Genomic DNA, 18,799 nt, shown 5'->3' with positions numbered 1-18,799 from the left:
ATCTAACAGGGAGTGAACCCACTTGTGGCTGAACTTACGAAGGCGTGTCCCCACCGGGCCTAGCTCCGCCTGTGGAGCCCCAGCGACATGCGGTGGATTTTTGTAGAGGCCGGGGAGGACTTCTGTTCCTGGGGACTAGCTGTGTTGTACAGCTTCTTTCCTCTGCCCCCGGCTCTGACAAGAAAGGACGCACCTCAGACTTTCTTGTTTCTTTATTCGAAAAGCTGCATTTAATAATGTCGTGCTTTCCTAGGCTGTGCAGGAATATAAGGCAAAATATCAGAATTACCAGCTATAACTGTGGAGACCAGGCCCGAGAGCATTTCTCCACACAATCCTCAGCCTTCCATATGCCTCTTAAGTCGGCATCATCTGTCCAATGTATATTCTACAGGACACGTCAAGCAGAAATCGACATAGCTTTTGTCTCTAGGACCCAGTATACTCATGTCCCTTTGGGCATGCTTTATAATTATATATCTATCACTTAAGACAGCATCTTAAAATATTTATATGCATACTAGGGTCTCAATCTCTGCTGATAAGGTACCTGTCCACGCTGCCACAGCGCTATAAACCCATGCCGACACAATCGCCGGTCTGGGTAGTATACTAGAATGTGCACGCTATCTGCAGGATCCCTGAGAATAGCTAGTGCAAACAGGACACCCATGGGGAAGATTCTCAACACATCCTGGCCCTAGTGGGGAAAGGATACAGCCTGAGAATTCTCTTGTGGGAAGCTGCCGTCTCTTGTCTGGAGATTCCCGCTCTTTTTCCTCATGAGAGAAGGGAAATTTACCTCAGCATTCTTCCCCTTAACATGTGTACTCTCGTGTCAGGGACAGATGAGTCATCAGTGATATGCAAATCATCTTTTATTCCAATAATCATATATTGAATATCTTTTAGCCCTCTTGGCTGTAACTTTGCATTATCGTAGTCGACAGTGGAGTTAAACTTCGTGTCGATACTTTGTTATTTTGGATAGTGAATATAGAGAGACTCTGAAGGACTCTGTGACATAGGGACAGACCAGGGTAGATTTCCTTTCTGTTCCCTAACCTTTTGTGCAATAATTTTACCTCAGCACTTACACATATCCAAACAGGTGTCGGCGTTGTTGACGGAGACACCCTCCCACACACTTATCCGCTCTATCACCTCCTTAGAGGAGCCTTTTACCTCAGACATGTCGACACACGCGTACCGACACACCACACACACAGGGGATGCTCTATTTGAAGACAGTTCCCCCACCAGGCCCTTTGGAGAGACAGAGAGAGAGTATGCCAGCACACACCACAGCGCTATATAATACAGGGATGTACACTATACTGAGTGATTTTTCCCCTATAGCAGCTTATATACACAGTTTTGCGCCTAAATTTATGTGCCCCCCCTCTCTTTTTTACCCTTTGTGTACCAGGATACTGCCGGGGAGAGCCTGGGGAGCTTCCTTCCAGCTGAGCTGTTAAGAGAAAATGGCGCCGGTGTGCTGAGGAAGAAGGCCCGGCCCCCTCAGCGGCAGGCTTCTGTCCTTTTATGTACTTTAATGGCGGGGGTTAATGCACATATACAGTTTATCAGACTGTATTATGTGCTTTTCGCCAAGTAAGGTAATCTAATTGCTGCCCAGGGCGCCCCCCCCAGCGCCCTGCACCCATCAGTGACCGGAGTGTGTGGTGTGCTAAGGGAGCAATGGCGCACAGCTGCAGTGCTGTGCACTACCTTAATGAAGACCGGAGTCTTCAGCCGCCGATTTTCAACTTCTCTTCGTTCTTCTGGCTCTGCAAGGGGGATGGCGGCGCGGCTCCGGGACCGGACGACCGAGGACTGGGCCTGTGTTCGATCCCTCTGGAGCTAATGGTGTCCAGTAGCCTTAGAAGCCCAAGCTAGCTGCAAGCAGGTAGGTTCGCTTCTCTCCCCTCAGTCCCACGTAGCAGTGAGTCTGTTGCCAGCAGATCTCACTGAAAATAAAAAACCTAACAAATACTTTCTTTTATAGGAAGCTCAGGAGAGCCCCTAGGGTGCATCCAGCTCTGGCCGGGCACAGATACTAACTGAGGTCTGGAGGAGGGGCATAGAGGGAGGAGCCAGTGCACACCAGATATAGTACCTAATCTTTCTTTTAAGAGTGCCCAGTCTCCTGCGGAGCCCGTCTATACCCCATGGTCCTTACGGAGTACCCAGCATCCACTAGGACGTCAGAGAAAATAAGAATTTACTTACCGATAATTCTATTTCTCGGAGTCCGTAGTGGATGCTGGGGTTCCTGAAAGGACCATGGGGAATAGCGGCTCCGCAGGAGACAGGGCACAAAAAGTAAAGCTTTAGGATCAGGTGGTGTGCACTGGCTCCTCCCCCCATGACCCTCCTCCAAGCCAGTTAGGTACTGTGCCCGGACGAGCGTACACAATAAGGGAGGAATTTTGAATCCCGGGTAAGACTCATACCAGCCACACCAATCACACCGTACAACTTGTGATCTAAACCCAGTTAACAGTATGATAACAGCGGAGCCTCTGAAAAGATGGCTCACAACAATAATAACCCGATTTTTGTAACTATGTACAAGTATTGCAGATAATCCGCACTTGGGATGGGCGCCCAGCATCCACTACGGACTCCGAGAAATAGAATTATCGGTAAGTAAATTCTTATTTTCTCTATCGTCCTAGTGGATGCTGGGGTTCCTGAAAGGACCATGGGGATTATACCAAAGCTCCCAAACGGGCGGGAGAGTGCGGATGACTCTGCAGCACCGAATGAGAGAACTCCAGGTCCTCTTTTGCCAGGATATCAAATTTGTAGAATTTTACAAACGTGTTCTCCCCTGACCACGTAGCTGCTCGGCAGAGTTGTAATGCCGAGACCTCTCGGGCAGCCGCCCAAGATGAGCCCACCTTCCTTGTGGAATGGGCCTTAACCGATTTAGACTGTGGCAGGCCTGCCTCAGAATGTGCAAGTTGAATTGTGTTACAAATCCAACGAGCAATCGCCTGCTTAGAAGCAGGCGCACCCAACTTGTTGGGTGCATACAGTATAAACAGCGAGTCAGATTTTCTGACTCCAGCTGTCCTGGAACATATTTTCAGGGCCCTGACAACTCCTAGCAACTTGGAGTCCTCCAAGTCCCTAGTAGGTGCAAGGCACCACAATAAGCTGGTTCAGGTGAAACACTGACACCACCTTAGGGAGAGAACTGGGGACGAGTCCGCAGCTCTGCCCTGTCCGAATGGACAAACAGATATGGGCTTTTTTGAGAAAAAACCACCAATTTGACACTCGCCTGGTCCAGGCCAGGGCCAAGAGCATGGTCACTTTTTATGTGAGATGCTTCAAATCCACATATTCGACTGGTTTTAAACCAATGTGATTTGAGGAATCCCAGAACTACGTTGAGATCCCACAGTGCCACTGGAGGCACAAAAAAGGGGTTTGTATATGCAATACTCCCTTGACAAACTTCTGGACTTCAGGAACTGAAGCCAATTCTTTCTGGAAGAAAATTTACAGGGCCGAATTTGAACCTTAATGGACCCCAATTTGAGGCCCATAGACACTCCTGTTTGCAGGAAATGCAGGAAACGACCGAGTTGAAATTTCTTTGTGGGGCCTTCCTGGCCTCACACCACGCAACATATTTTCGCCACACGTGGTGATAATGTTGTGCGGTCACCTCCTTTCTGGCTTTGACCAGGGTAGGAATGACCTCTTCCGGAATGCCTTTTTTCCCTTAGGATCCGGCTTTCCATCGCCATGCCGACAAACGCAGCTGCGGTAAGTCTTGGAACAGACATGGTACTTGCTGAAGCAAGTCCCTTCTTAGCGGCAGAGGCCATAAGACCTCTGTAAGCATCTCTTGAAGTTCCGGGTACCAAGTCCTTCTTGGCCAATCCGGAGCCATGAGTATAGTTCCTACTCCTCTACGTCTTATAATTCTCAGCACCTTAGGTATGAGAAGCAGAGGAGGGAACACATACACCGACTGGTACACCCACGGTGTTACCAGAACGTCCACATCTATTGCCTGAGGGTCTCTTGACCTGGCGCAATACCTGTCCCGTTTTTTGTTCAGACGGGACGCCATCATGTCCACCTTTGGTATTTCCCAACGGTTTACAATCATGTGGAAAAAACTTCTCAATGAAGTTTCCACTCTCCCGGGTGGAGGTCGTGCTGAGGAAGTCTGCTTCCCAGTTTCCATTCCCGGGATGAAAAACTGCTGACAGTGTTATCACATGATTTTCCGCCCAGCGAAAAGTCCTTGCAGTTTCTGCCATTGCCCTCCTGCTTCTTGTGTCGCCCTGTCTGTTTACGTGGGCGACTGCCGTGATGTTTTTCCCACTGGATCAATACCGGCTGACCTTGAAGCAGAGGTCTTGCTAAGCTTAGAGCATTATAAATTTACCCTTAGCTCCAGTATATTTATGTGGAGAAAAGTCTCCATACTTGATCACACTCCCTGGAAATTTTTTCCTTGTGTGACTGCTCCCCAGCCTCTCAGGCTGGGCTCCGTGGTTACCAGCATCCAATTCCGAATGCCGAATCTGCTGCCCTCTAGAAGATGAGCACTCTATAACCACCACAGGAGAGACACCCTTGTCCTTGGATATTGGGTTATCCGCTGATGCATCTGAAGATGCGATCCGGACCATTTGTCCAGCAGATCCCACTGAAAAGTTCTTACGTGAAATCTGCCGAATGGAATTGCTTCGTAGGAAGCCACCATTTTTACCAGGACCCTTGTGCAATGATGCACTGTTTTTAGGAGGTTCCTGACTTGCTCGGATAACTCCCTGGCTTTCTCTTCCGGGAGAAACACCTTTTTCTGGACTGTGTCCAGAATCATCCCTAGGCACAGCAGACGTGTCGTCGGGATCAGCTGCGATTTTGGAATATTTAGAATCCACCCGTGCTGATTGTAGCAGTATCCGAGATAGTGCTACTCCGACCTCCAACTGTTCCCTGGACTATGCCCCTATCAGGAGATCGTCCAAGTAAGGGATAATTAAGACGCCTTTTCTTCGAAGAAGAATCATCAATTCGGCCATTACCTTGGTAAAGACCCCAGGGTGCCGTGGACAATCCAAACGGCAGCGTCTGAAACTGATAGTGACAGTTCTGAACCACGAACCTGAGGTACCCTTAGTGAGAAGGGCAAATTTGGGACATAGAGGTAAGCATCCCTGATGTCCCGGGACACTATATAGTCCCCTTATTCCTGGTTCGTTATCACTGCTCTGAGTGACTTCATCTTAATTTGAACCTTTGTAAGTGTTCAAAAAAAACATTTTTAGAATAAGTCTCACCTAGCCTTCTGGCTTCAGTACCACAATATAGTGTGGAATAATACCCCTTTTCTGTAGTAGGAGGGGTAATTTAATTATCACCTGCTGGGAATACAGCTTGTGAATTTTTTCCCATACTACCTCCTTGTCGGAGGGAGACTTGGTAAAGCAGACTTCAGGAGCCTGCGAAGGGGAAACGTCTCGACATTCCCATCTGTACCCCCGGGATACTACTTGTAGGATCCAGGGGTCCTGTACGGTCTCAGCGCCATGCTGAGAACTTGTCAGACGCGGTGGAACGCTTCTGTTCCTGGGAATGGGCTGCCTGCTGCAGTCTTCTTCCCTTTCCTCTATCCCTGGGCAGATATGATCTTATAGGGACGAGAGGACTGAGGCTGAAAAGACGGTGTCTTTTTCTGCAGAGATGTGACTTAGGGTAAAAAACGGTGGATTTTCCAGCAGTTGCCGTGACCACCAGGTCCGATGGACCGACCCCAAACAAGTCCTCTTCCTGTATACGGCCATACTGTGCCGTTTGGAATCTGCATCACCTGACCACTGTCGTGTCCATAACATCTTCTGGCAGTTATGGACATCGCGTTTATTCATGATGCCAGAGTGCAAATATCCCTCTGTGCATCTCGCATATATAGAAATGCTCTATAGTCAATAAAATACTGTCCCTGTCAAGGGTATCAATATTTTTAGTCAGGGAATCCGACCAAGCCACCCTAGCTCTGCACATCCAGGCTGAGGCGATCGCTGGCCGCAGTATAACACCAGTATGTGTGTATATACTTTTTATTATATTTTCCAGCCTTGTCAGCTGGTCCTTGAGGACGGCCCTATCTATAGACGGTACCGCCACTTGTTTTGATAAGCGTGTGAGCGCCTTATCCACCTTAAGGGGTGTTTCCCAACGCGCCCTAACTTCTGGCGGGAAAGGGTATACCGCCCATAATTTTCTATCGGGGGGAACCCACGCATCATCACACACTTTATTTAATTTATCTGATTCAGGAAAAACTATGGTAGTTTTTTCACATCCCACATAATACCCTCTTTTGTGGTACTTGTAGTATCAGAAATACGTAACACCTCCTTCATTGCCTTTAACGTGTGGCCCTAATAAGGAATACGTTTGTTTATTCACCGTCGACACTGGATTCAGTGTCCCTGTCTGTGTCTGTGTCGACCGACTAAAGTAAACGGGCGTTTTAAAACCCTTGACGGTGTTTTTGAGACGTCTGGACCGTACTAATTGTTTGTCGGCCGTCTCATGTCGTCAACCGACCTTGCAGCGTGTTGACATTATCACGTAATTTCCTAAATAAGCCATCCATTCCGGTGTCGACTCCCTAGAGAGTGACATCACCATTACAGGCAATTGCTCCGCCTCCTCACCAACATCGTCCTCCTACCTGTCGACACACACGTACCGACACACAGCACACACACAGGGAATGCTCTGATAGAGGACAGGACCCACTAGCCCTTTGGAGAGACAGAGGGAGAGTTTGCCAGCACACACCAAAAACGCTATAATTATATAGGGACAACCTTATATAAGTGTTTTCCCTTATAGCATCTTAATAATAGGATTTTGGTACTTACCAGGTAAATCCTTTTCTTTGAATCCATAGGGGGCACTGGAGTACTCTTGGGATATGGACGGGCTTCCGTAGGAACACAGCACTGAATATTTAAATTTAGTAACACTCCACCCCTCCATATCCCCGAGCACTTACTCAGTGTTTTTTACTGAGCCGAACAGGAATTAAGAGAGGTTAATAATGGAGTATTACATATAACATAACTGACAATAACGAAGTTAACCCATAACGTTACTGACAACTAACAGTTGACACCCTAACCAGCACTTGTAACTTGAACCAGTCGGTGAAAATGTGTTACCATAAGATCCTCAGAACTAACCCCAAGTAAGTAAACTGCTCTGGGTGGGCGTCCAGTGACCCCTATGGATTCAAAGAAAAGGATTTACCTGGTAAGTACCAAAATCCTATTTTCTTTTTCATCCACTAGGGGTCACTGGAGTACTCTTGGGACGTACCAAAGCTTCCCCCGTGGGCGGGAGAGCAGTTTGGCACTTGTAACACTAGGCGGCCAAAGCTAGATGCTGATGCCGCAAAAGTATCAAACTTGTAAAAGCGCACAAACGTGTGCACTGAAGACCATGTAGCCGCCCGGCAAAGCTGCGTCGCAGAAGCCCCACGACCAGCTGCCCATGAAGTTCCCACAGAACGTGTGGAATGAGCGGTTACTGACGTAGGCGGTTGTAACCTAGCATGAAGGTAAGCCTGGCGTATGGTCAGTTTTATCCATCTGGATAAAGTTTGTTTAGATGCTGGCCAACCCATCTTGGCAGCATCATAGAGAACAAATAACGTATCCGTCTTACGAACTGAAGACGTTCGGGATACATAAACGCGTAATGCGCGAACCACATCCAGAGTTCCGGAATGTGCTGTCAACACAGGAACTACTATTGGTTGATTGATGTGAAAAGATGACACTACCTTTGGTAAGAAGGCGGGATTCGTCCGAAGTTCCGCTCTGTCATCATGAAACACCAAATACGGTGGCTTGCATGACAAGGCACCCAAATCCGAAACACGCCTTGCCGAAGCTAAGGCTAAGAGAAAAATTGTTTTCCAAGTGAGAAACTTTATATCCACTTGTTGTAAGGGTTCAAAATATGAAGACTGTAAGAACTCCAAAACCAGATTCAAGTCCCATGGCGCTGTAGGTGGAATGAAAGGAGGCTGTACCCTGATTACACCTTGGAGAAAGGTGCGTATAGACGGCAATAGAGCCAATCGTCTTTGAAAGTAAATTGACAAAGCAGATACCTGCACCTTTAGTGTAGATAAACGCAATCCTCCATCTAAGCCTGATTGTAGAAACAACAAAAGGCGGCATAACTTGAAAGCTGATGTCGGAAATTTCCGAGCTTCACACCAACCTATATAGGCTCGCCATATTCTGTAATAATGAGCTGCCGTAACCGGCTTTCTAGCTCGTAACATGGTTGGTATAACTGAATCTGGAATGCCCTCTCTTTTTAAGAGGGCGGTCTCAACAGCCACCCCGTCAAACGCAGCCGCGCTAAATCGGGGTAAAGAAAAGGACCCTGTTGTAACAGGTCTGGACGTATCGGGAGCGGCCACGGATCGTCTGCGAGTAATCCTCGAAGATCCGAGAACCAAGCTCTCCGAGGCCAATGAGGCGCCACTAGTATGACTGTGAGCGACTCTCTTTTGATCCGTTTTAGCACCAGAGGGAGCAGCGGAAACGGTGGAAACAGATACACCAGACTGTACGGCCACGCGACAGTGAGAGCATCCACCGCGACTGCCTTTGGATCTCTTGTTCTGGACACATACTGGGGCGTTTGATGATTGTGTCGAGATGCCATCAGGTCCACCTGAGGATAACCCCATCGCTGAACCAACATGTGAAACACTTCTGGATTTAATGACCATTCGCCTGGGTGAAGATCCCGACGACTGAGATAATCCGCTTCCCAGTTGTCCACTCCCGGAATGAACACGGCCGACAATATCACCTGGTGGTATTCTGCCCAATTGAGGATTCGAGCTACTTCCCGCATTGCCATGCGGCTTCTCGTTCCTCCTTGTTTGTTGATGTATGCGACCGCTGTCGCATTGTCCGACTGCACTTGGACAGGCTGAGAGCGAACCATGTGCACCGCTTGTCGTAGCGCATTGAAAATCGCGCGGAGTTCTAGAACATTTATTGACAGCAATTTTTCGTGATCCGCCCAGAGACCCTGGAGCTGACAATTTTGAATTACCGCTCCCCAACCTCTGAGACTGGCGTCCGTAGTTAGAATTATCCAATTGCAAACTCCGAACCGTCTTCCTGCGGTTAAATTGTGTTCCTTGAGCCACCATAGCAGAGAAACTCTTGCTATTGGTGACAACCTCACTCTGTGGTGAATCTGCAGATGCGAGCCCGACCACTGGGCAAGCACGTTCAGCTGAAATGGACGAGAGTGAAATCTCCCGAACTGAAGCGCCTCGAAAGCTGCCACCATTGTGCCTAACAGGCGAATGCACAAGTGTACCGACACTGTGCGTGGTTTGAGTACTAATTGTACTAGATGGCGTAGCATTTGTACTTTCTGTTGTGGTAGGTAAATCCTTTGATTGACCGTATCGAGAATCATACCTAGGAACTGAAGGCGTTGAGACGGAATCAGATGTGATTTCTTGAAATTGACAATCCAACCGTGGTGAACCAATACATTGTAAGTTAGCAGCGCATGTTGGGTAAGTATCTGTTGAGACGGAGCTTTGATGAGCAGATCGTCTAAATACGGAACTATCGTCACTCCCAGGGATCTGAGGTGAGCTATCATCACAGACATTACTTTGGTGAATACCCGAGGCGCTGATGACAGGCCAAACGGCAGAGCCTGAAACTGGTAATGGTTCTGGCGTATTGCAAATCGTAAGAATTTCTGATGAGGCTGCCAAATTGGAATGTGTAAGTACGCATCCTTGAGGTCTAGCGCAATCATAAATTCCTTGGTCTCTAACCCCGCAATCACCGACCGTAGAGACTCCATTTTGAATCTGTAGTAAGTTACGTACTGATTGAGGCCCTTTAAGTTCAATATTGGTCTGACTGAGCCATCCGGCTTCGGGACCACAAATAGACTTGAATAATAACCCTGACCCTGTTGGTGTACAGGGACCGGAATCAACACTGCCGAATCCAGTAAGGACTGAATGGCAATTTGCAAAACTGTCCTCTTGTCGTCCGACAGAGGCAAACCTGTCTTGAAAAACCGCAGAGGCGGAAGACAGTCGAACTCTATTTTGTAACCTTTTAACACTAAATTGCGAATCCAGCCCTCCGCGGACGTGTGGAACCACGCCCCATGGAACGTGTGAAGGCGTGCTCCCACAATTGGAGATCCGAGATGGGCTGGTAACCCGTCATGCCACTGGCTTGTCGGTAACCTTAGCGTCTTGGCGAGTTGTGTTGGTTTGACGGAAACCACGTCCTCGACCACGTCTAGCTGGCGTGGCGGATCCTCTGCCACGTCCTCGAAAGGGCTGAGGTCTAAAGGATTTGAACGAAGGTCCAGCGTACCTTCTTCTTGGCGCAGGTGGAGGCAATGGTAAGAACACAGACTTACCTCCCGTAGCCTCCTTAATCCATGCGTCCAATTCTGGACCAAACAACTTCTTGCCATCGTAAGGCAACGCCTCTATACTTCGTTTGACCTCTGCCTCCGCTTGATAAGTACGCAGGTAGAGTGCTCTTCGTGCCGTAACTAGCGAAGATGAAATACGAGAAGTGAGCTGACAGACGTCAGTAGACGCTGTACAGAGATACTCTACAGCCTCAATCATTTGATTCACCTGAATTATCAGGTTTTCGTCATGTAAAGCCGATTTGAGTTCTGTAAGCCATATTATGAGCGCCTTAGTGACCCAAATGCCAACCAATCCAGGTCTTAGCATCACACCTGCTGCTACATACATGGATTTAAGCATAGTTTCTATCTTACGATCTGACGGATCTTTAAGCGTAGTAGCTGATGGCACTGGTATGGTTAATTTCTTGGTAAGCTTTGACACTGAAGAATCAACTATTGGTGGATTCTCCCATGTACCCGTTACCGATTCTGGAAACGGATAACTAGACTTAAATCTGCGAGGTATAGAAAACCGTTTATCTGGATTCTGTCTGGATTCTACTAACATCTGATTTAGAGAATCCGACACAGGAAAACTTACTGGCGTCTTCCGTCGTTTAGTAAATATGACCTGATCATTGGTGAGAGGCTGCTCAGCTTCAGGAAACCTTAGCGACTGCCGTACCGCTCTGATGAGATCATCAATGCCGGAACTGTTAACATCCTCGCCGTCTGACTCCACTTCGCCCTCCTCCCCCTCATCGTGTTCCGTGAGGTCTGGGATGGAATCGTCAGACTGCAACATAGCAGACACTGGAAAATCATAAGACATATGAAAATTATCCCGTTTGCCCAAAATGGATTTGGACCCTACGCAAGGCTGAGACGCCTCCGGTAGTTCTGGCGGTCTCACCCTAGACTCAGCTCTTAGCGTTTCTCGCTCCAGACGAGCAGCGGTCATTTCTGTCTGAAATTTCTCCAGTACATTTACTAACATACCCCACGGAGGGTCCGGTGATGAAATTGGTTGCAAAACCGGAGCAGAAATGGTATTCTGAACGGAATCCACAAAACATACGTTACATGTGGTAGATCCATCCGGTAACACACTGCCACATACTTTGCAAATATGCTTTTTAGTTTTTGCTGGTGTCTTACTCATTATGGCGACAGACAATACAATACACAAAACACAGACACCTGCACGGCTCAGTAAAATAGCAATAAGGTGGCTCTGTATATATATATCTGGCCCAGTGCAATACACGTGGCCAGTACTATGAAATTTGATCCCAAATTCCCACGAACACCCCTGCGCCTCCGGTGGAGAAGAGATGTAGGACAGGAACGTTCTGGAATCACAGAGGAAGACACAGGAAGCTGTTAAAAATGGCTGCCCTGCTCTACTTATACATATAATCACAGTGCTGCATTCACTGATTATACTGTAATAATCCCTCTGCTGCTGCAGTATTTCACTGATATGTCCCCCCTGTAATGGCTGTTTATCTTATTACAGCGGCAGCGCAGCGTGTGGGCCCCCAGCGGGTATCGTAGAGCGCTATGTGCCTCGTGTGTCCCAGCGGTGGGCTCCTATATATAGCGTGTCAGCTACCCAGGTAGCGCTGCTGTTCCGAGGTGCCTGGCCGGAGGCTGTGGCCTAACGGGCGGGTACCTGAGCGGGGAGAGCCGCGGCGCCTGCACGGAGGTCTGTGCCGACCGTGCGGGCGCCTGAGTGGGGAGAGCCGCTGCGCCTGCACGGAGGTCTGTGCCGAACGTGCGGGCGTCTGAGTGGGGAGAGCCGCGGCGCCTGCACGGAGGTCCGTGCCGAACGTGCGGGCGTCTGAGTGGAGAGAGCCGCGTGCCTGCACGGAGGTTCTGAGCGGGCCGGAATGGGCGGGCGCCTGAGCGGGAAGATGCCGGAGGCTGAGAGGGGAGAGCCGCTCTGCCACTTGCCGTCACCCAGCACTATGTCCCCATACGTCGGGGCGGCAGCGGGAGCTGACCGCCCCGTTTCACATACCTCACTCCTGCAGACGTGCGGAGGCTCCGACGGGGCTTTTCAGTAAGCGCCGGCCAGCCAGTGCAGGAGGATGTGAGGGCTGTGAGGGAGCTCTTTCAGAGAGGCCCGACACGCCCGTGCTGCAATCAGCAGCTGCACTATCCCTGACCCTGCCTTTTGGAAGGGGGACAGGGATGTGTCAAACAGTAGAAAAAATAAAAATAAAAATGAAAAATAAAACTTTCTTCTGACTTCAGCTAAGCATGTGTTGCCACGTGCAGCACAGAAAAAACACTGAGTAAGTGCTCGGGGATATGGAGGGGTGGAGTGTTACTAAATTTAAATATTCAGTGCTGTGTTCCTACGGAAGCCCGTCCATATCCCAAGAGTACTCCAGTGACCCCTAGTGGATGAAAAAGAAATATATATAAGCATATCGCCAAATTAGTGCCCCCCCTCTCTGTTTTAACCCTGTTTCTGTAGTGCAGTGCAGGGGAGAGCCTGGGAGCCTTCCCTCCAGCCTTTCTGTGAGGGAAAATGGCGCTGTGTGCTGAGGAGATAGGCCCCGCCCCTTTTTCGGCGGCCTCGTCTCCCGCTCTTAACGGATTCTGGCAGGGGTTAAATATCTCCATATAGCCTCCGGAGGCTATATGTGAGGTATTTTTAGCCAAAATAGGTATTCATTTGCCTCCCAGGGCGCCCCCCTCCCAGCGCCCTGCACCCTCAGTGACTGCCGTGTGAAGTGTGCTGAGAGGAAAATGGCGCACAGCTGCAGTGCTGTGCGCTACCTTTAGAAGACTGAGGAGTCTTCTGCCGCCGATTCTGGACCTCTTCTTAATTCAGCATCTGCAAGGGGGCCGGCGGCAAGGCTCCGGTGACCATCCAGGCTGTACCTGTGATCGTCCCTCTGGAGCTGATGTCCAGTAGCCAAGAAGCCAATCCATCCTGCACGCAGGTGAGTTCACTTCTTCTCCCCTAAGTCCCTCGTTGCAGTGATCCTGTTGCCAGCAGGACTCACTGTAAAATAAAAAACCTAAGCTAAACTTTCCTAAGCAGCTCTTTAGGAGAGCCACCTAGATTGCACCCTTCTCGGCCGGGCACAAAAATCTAACTGGCTTGGAGGAGGGTCATGGGGGGAGGAGCCAGTGCACACCACCTGATCCTAAAGCTTTACTTTTTGTGCCCTGTCTCCTGCGGAGCCGCTATTCCCCATGGTCCTTTCAGGAACCCCAGCATCCACTAGGACGATAGAGAAAATAGGAAAAGATGAGAGTAACCTTTTAGGGATTTAACATTTCTTATCAGGATTAACACACGGTTCTTCCAACAGGGTATTCAATTCCTTTGACATAGGAAAAGTGACGAGGACTTCTTTTTTAGATTAAGATAAGATTACTCGCACTTCTCTGTCACTTTATCAGGAATTAGTAGCACATCTCTGATAGCTTCAATAAGGGCATCTATTCCCTGTGACAAAGCAGCGTCCCCCCCCCCCCCCTTCTAAATCAACCTCCCCCTCCTCCATGTCTGACCCCCCAGAGTCAGACTGCAGGGTATGGGCCAGAGTTCGTTTTTGTGGACAAATGGCAAGGGACTGAGACACTTGTTTGGGGACGGAGTCTCTGTTCATAATCTCATCCACAGATTGTTTCAAATATTGCGTCACTTTCTCATTGCAGGAAAATTTATTAGAGATATTGGAAATCATTCCTTTGATGGAATCCAACTACGCTGGTTCAGCCCCGCTAGCCTGAGAAGGTGCACTACACTGAGTACATAGTAGTGAGCTCCCTGGGGAAGAGGAACACTCTGCCGTACATGAAACACACTCTTTGCCTAACATATTGTAAATGTGACAGCACACACACACACACACACACACACACACACACACACACACACAGGAAAGGTTAAATGCACAATTAACCCACAAAGAGCCCTTCCAGGGAGTCACAGAGGTATTTTGAGCCAGCACACTGCGCCCTTATTGCCAATGCCAAGCTTAGCCAGGTCGCAGACTAAGTACCCAGTACACTGATGATCGCTCCCCCCTGCTATGACCACCTGGTACCACTGAGGTAATCTGGAGTCACCCCGGAGCAGCTGCGCGTCCCTTTCAGTCAGTGTCTGTGTCCACTGCAGAGGGAAAATGGCGCTGGTGAGCTGCTGGATCCTCTCATAGTGAAGCCCCGCCCCTTCAATGGCACGCAGTCTTTCCGCTTTTTTATACTGGCTGAGGTAATTTATGCTTAAAATGGAAAGAGAACTATCTTAAGGCTTTATCTGCCAGTGTGGGTACTGTGTACTGAGACGCAGTTGTGTACTGAGTCTGGAGACACCCTGGTTAGAAGCCGTGCGTCTTCATACCCTCATGCCGCCATAATGGCCGGCAACCCGCTAACCGGGACCCCGGCTTAGTACTCACTACTCTTCGCTCTTCTGGCTCTGGCTCCCCTCAGGAGCTAGTATCCTGTCAGCGGGGAACGGGACCATTAACCCTTCAAGAGGTTGGGCCGTTCCCACACACCTTCCCCCCCTAAGTCCCATGAAACAGGCAGGCTGGTGCCATCCAGTCCTGCCTGAAAATAAACAGAAAAATAAATGCAGAACACTTCAGGAGCTTCCATAAGCGTGACCGGCTCGTCCAGGCACATTTTCTAAACTAAGTCTGGTAGGAGGGACATAGAGGGAGGAGCCAGCCCACACTATCTAAAGTGCCCATGGCTCCTAGTGGACCTGTCTATACCCCATGTACTAAATGGATTCCCAGTATCCTCTAGGCTGCAAGAGAAACATTGTTATCGTTCATATTTTCTAGTATGTCGCCCAGTGTGTACGTGGCTTAAGAACTAGTGACCTCATTGAAACAGAGTACCATGCATCAGTGACATACCTGGTTCCAACTGCACAATTTACCTGGATTTCTAGAGGAAAAGATTAAACTAAGCAATAGTATTTGCACTATGTTGTGTAGCTGCTTACTTGGTAGGGTTGCGTTGGTGTCGGTTGGTAGGATGTGTATGCTGGGTTGGTAGTTGGCACTGGCTGGCCCTGCTGAGCTGCTTGAGCAGATCCTGCTGGGTACATGTATGCATTCACCATATTGGGGTCTGTATAAACACCAGATGGGAAGAAATTAGGGTGATCTGCAAACTTTAAACCCACACAATCATAGCACCTGATTATTACTTACCCGTACCAGGTACTGGCATGGCAGAATATTGAGTAGGATTTGGTTGCCCTGGTTGGTTCATGTACACTCCATGCATTGGAGACCCTTCTACTGATCCAGAGGGACTGAAGGTGCCAGAATAAGCATTAGGTCCTGAGGGTGGGTACATGACACTACCAGATGAAGGCAGTGACTGCAGCTACAGGTAAAACAGAAGGAGTTAGACGCTTATGGAAAATCACTACATTGTGTTACTCTGGCAACAACAGAGACACACCTGTGCATAAGGGAGTGAGAAAGCAGGCATCTGCGCTCTCATCTGGATTGTCTGCTTCTGCTGCTCCAGCCGCATCTGCCTCTCCTTTTCCTGTTCCTGCAGGCGTTGGATGGCAAGTTGGCGCTGCATCTCCAGATATTCCTACAAAAAAAAAAAAAAAACATGCCACAATAATATATAATAATTGGCTAACTGCTTCTCACCTTCTGTTATGTGCGCCATAAGACGCCGCCACATAGACCAAATGAAAATGAATGCGATCATGCAGGAAGGCTTAACACTTGCCGAATATGGAGAGAGGGTGCTGGAGAGAGAGTGGGGGTAGGGGTAGATTTTTGGTGTGGCAGTTGCCATTTATAACAACCTACGTTATTCAAAATTGACTGGATTTTCTATCCCTTTGTTTGATTTCCACTTATGGTTACATTAATTTAGTGCTGCTCCTCACCGCTGTGGTGCCGCCGGCAGCCACTGGAAGGACAAAGACACACACACCCCCACCATATACTGCCCCTATATACACACTGCACCCTCATACCCCTCTATATAGTGCCCCCTATAGCAAACCTCCCAATATGACCCCCTCCTCCATATACTGCTCCAACCATATACCGCATACTGTGCACCCCCTACTCCATATACTATGCTGCAATCCCAGGACTCAGCAACAAGTAGCAGCAGTAACAAGGAAACGGATGCAGGAACCACCAGAGAGTCCCACAGCACTCAGACAGGAGGCTCCAGGAACACATGTAGGCACTTACCGGCGGGGGAAGAAGGTGGATCAGTCTGGCTGGAAGGGATGAGACCCTGTGTGGGGTGTGCAGTGCGGTGACCGGGAGGAGGTCTGTGCTGGGGCTGCAGATGATGCGAGTCGGCTCAACTGCCTTATATATACTGCACACCGGTGGAAGGCGGGGTCCTGTGCTTGCCCCTCCCACACCGGCCATGACCAGACCCCATCCCCCCGACCAGCTGCTGGTGTCCTCTACCCCCAGACTGGGCAAGAACTGTTCGGGGACTGGTGAGGTTACACGTGCCAGTACTGGTGTACAGTATGTAGTGCATCATCATTATAGCCTGCCATTACTGATATACAGCATCTATATTTATAAAAGGCTATGACAGGGCCCCAGCTCCCAGCAGCAGGACTTCCAGAAACCCGGCAGCCCTTGTGTGAGTAGCGACCTTCCAACCATACAATCCGGCCCTGGTGTCTGTCATTTTGATGGGCTTTTAACTAGTTTATTAATATTTAACTCAATCTAATACTTTTCCTTACATGTCAGAGAATGGATGATATGGGCATAAGACCTTTCCGTGTTAGGTCACTGAACGTTACTACTAGAAGCTCCTTGGAAGTGAAGATACTTACAACTATATGCAACTAGGACTTATACTATATTACTTCCTAAATGCAGCTTTTAAATAAGGTCTTTTTTTGCAAATGTGATTTCATACAAATGCCAGTATATATAAAGAGGTTTTATTTTACACAAAAGTAAAAGTGAAGAACATATTCCCTGTTACACCATTATCTAGTTTACTTCCCAATCTATACATTTATTCCAGTCTCCTCACCTGTTTCTTCTGCCTCATTATCTCTAGCTTCTGTGCCAGCTGAATCTGCCTTTGTCTTTCTGCCTCCTCTGCTGCTCGTTGCAGCTTTTCTCTGTGCTCTTCACGTAGTGCATTCAGTGCCCCCCGAGCATCTCTGATCTGGGCCAGCTTGTCCTGCAAACCCTCATAGTATACTGTGGAAATAACAGTTAAGAGTTACATTCCCATCCATTAACTAGTCCTGCCTGGCATCGGTTCTTCTGAACCTCTCAGACTGCTTCTCTATGCCCTCCCACACTTGTTCTTAAACCTTACTAACAGCTTCTCAAACACATGTAAATCAGAACAAATTAATCTCAAATGAACATACAGCGCCTCTCATCCAGCTGGTTGAGCAGTTCCAAAAGCTGTGGGTGCATGTTGTTTATAGACTGGAAGAGGGAAAGAACAGCAGAGTCGTTGGTGATGCTCCTGCCACGCATGTGGTTGCTCTTCATGCGGTTCACAAAAGTGGTGACTGCGTTCTGCAGAGCCTTCAAGAACTGCTCATGATTCTCTTCTGACTCTCCGTTCTGGTACTGCTGCTGGTAGAATGGGATAGGTCAGTCCACGATCAATGGTGCAACACATCTACTACCAAGGTTGCAGTTTAGCTCAATGATCATTCTTTACAGGAAAAAAAAAAAAGTTTAAATTGGTTTTAGTTCAACTATAATGTTATTTCGTGCACTATATACAAAAAACAAATACAAAGATTACTTTTGTAACACCAGAAACAAGGTTCTTACCTCCATGACGCTCACCATGTTCACTGGTGGCACCTCGGCTACCTGAACTACAGGATCACTCATAGGTACTGGTGCAGAAGGGGTGGGACTCTTCCGGACCTCCTCCTGTTTCTTCTCCCAGTAGTTTCGGTTCAGGTAACGGGCAAGCTGTAACCGGAAGATCGATAAGAATAAGAATGGGAGGAAAAAAGGAACACAAAACTTGACTTCAGTAGGTAACTACTCCACATTTTCACCTCTGGGTCAATTTCTTCAGCAAATGGAGCAGAAGAGTTCTAGGAGTGAAAGAGAATACATGTATAAATGTTTTGCATGTACCAGAAATCCATAACACCATGTACAAGAACATGAACATCTGTCACAAAAGTGTGGCTACTCACCACAACTGAAGAGTATAGAGTACTAGCTGGAGGAGCAGAGGATGTGACAGGGGTGGGGTCTGCTTTTGGATACATGCCATATGTGTTTTTATGTCGCTGAAAGTTAAAATGGAAAGGTCAGAAAACCAAGGCAAG

The 18,799-nt window shown here is 48.5% G+C and overlaps 1 protein-coding gene across 6 annotated transcripts in view; it reads right to left on the bottom strand.

The window, feature by feature from the left end:
* Positions 1 to 18,799, bottom strand: part of HGS (hepatocyte growth factor-regulated tyrosine kinase substrate) — a 102,234-nt gene that overhangs the window by 14,761 nt on the left and 68,674 nt on the right. For 4 of the 6 annotated variants that reach the window (XM_063961190.1, XM_063961189.1, XM_063961187.1 and 1 more), the window contains 8 exons: positions 18,665 to 18,760; positions 18,521 to 18,559; positions 18,285 to 18,431; positions 17,867 to 18,080; positions 17,518 to 17,690; positions 15,937 to 16,077; positions 15,681 to 15,858; positions 15,470 to 15,597 (listed from right to left, as the gene is read on the bottom strand). In XM_063961190.1, coding sequence (XP_063817260.1) covers positions 15,470 to 15,597; positions 15,681 to 15,858; positions 15,937 to 16,077; positions 17,518 to 17,690; positions 17,867 to 18,080; positions 18,285 to 18,431; positions 18,521 to 18,559; positions 18,665 to 18,760 — 1,116 coding nt within the window. The remainder of the gene's footprint in view (positions 1 to 15,469; positions 15,598 to 15,680; positions 15,859 to 15,936; positions 16,078 to 17,517; positions 17,691 to 17,866; positions 18,081 to 18,284; positions 18,432 to 18,520; positions 18,560 to 18,664; positions 18,761 to 18,799) is intronic. The other 2 variants (XM_063961191.1, XM_063961188.1) reach the window with 1 other exon arrangement.

The sequence above is a fragment of the Pseudophryne corroboree genome, chromosome 3 (assembly GCF_028390025.1).
Source record: "Pseudophryne corroboree isolate aPseCor3 chromosome 3, aPseCor3.hap2, whole genome shotgun sequence".
NCBI lineage: Eukaryota > Metazoa > Chordata > Amphibia > Anura > Myobatrachidae > Pseudophryne > Pseudophryne corroboree.
The sequence above is the reverse complement of the archived record's forward strand: the minus strand, read 5'-3'. Positions and strand labels throughout refer to the sequence as shown.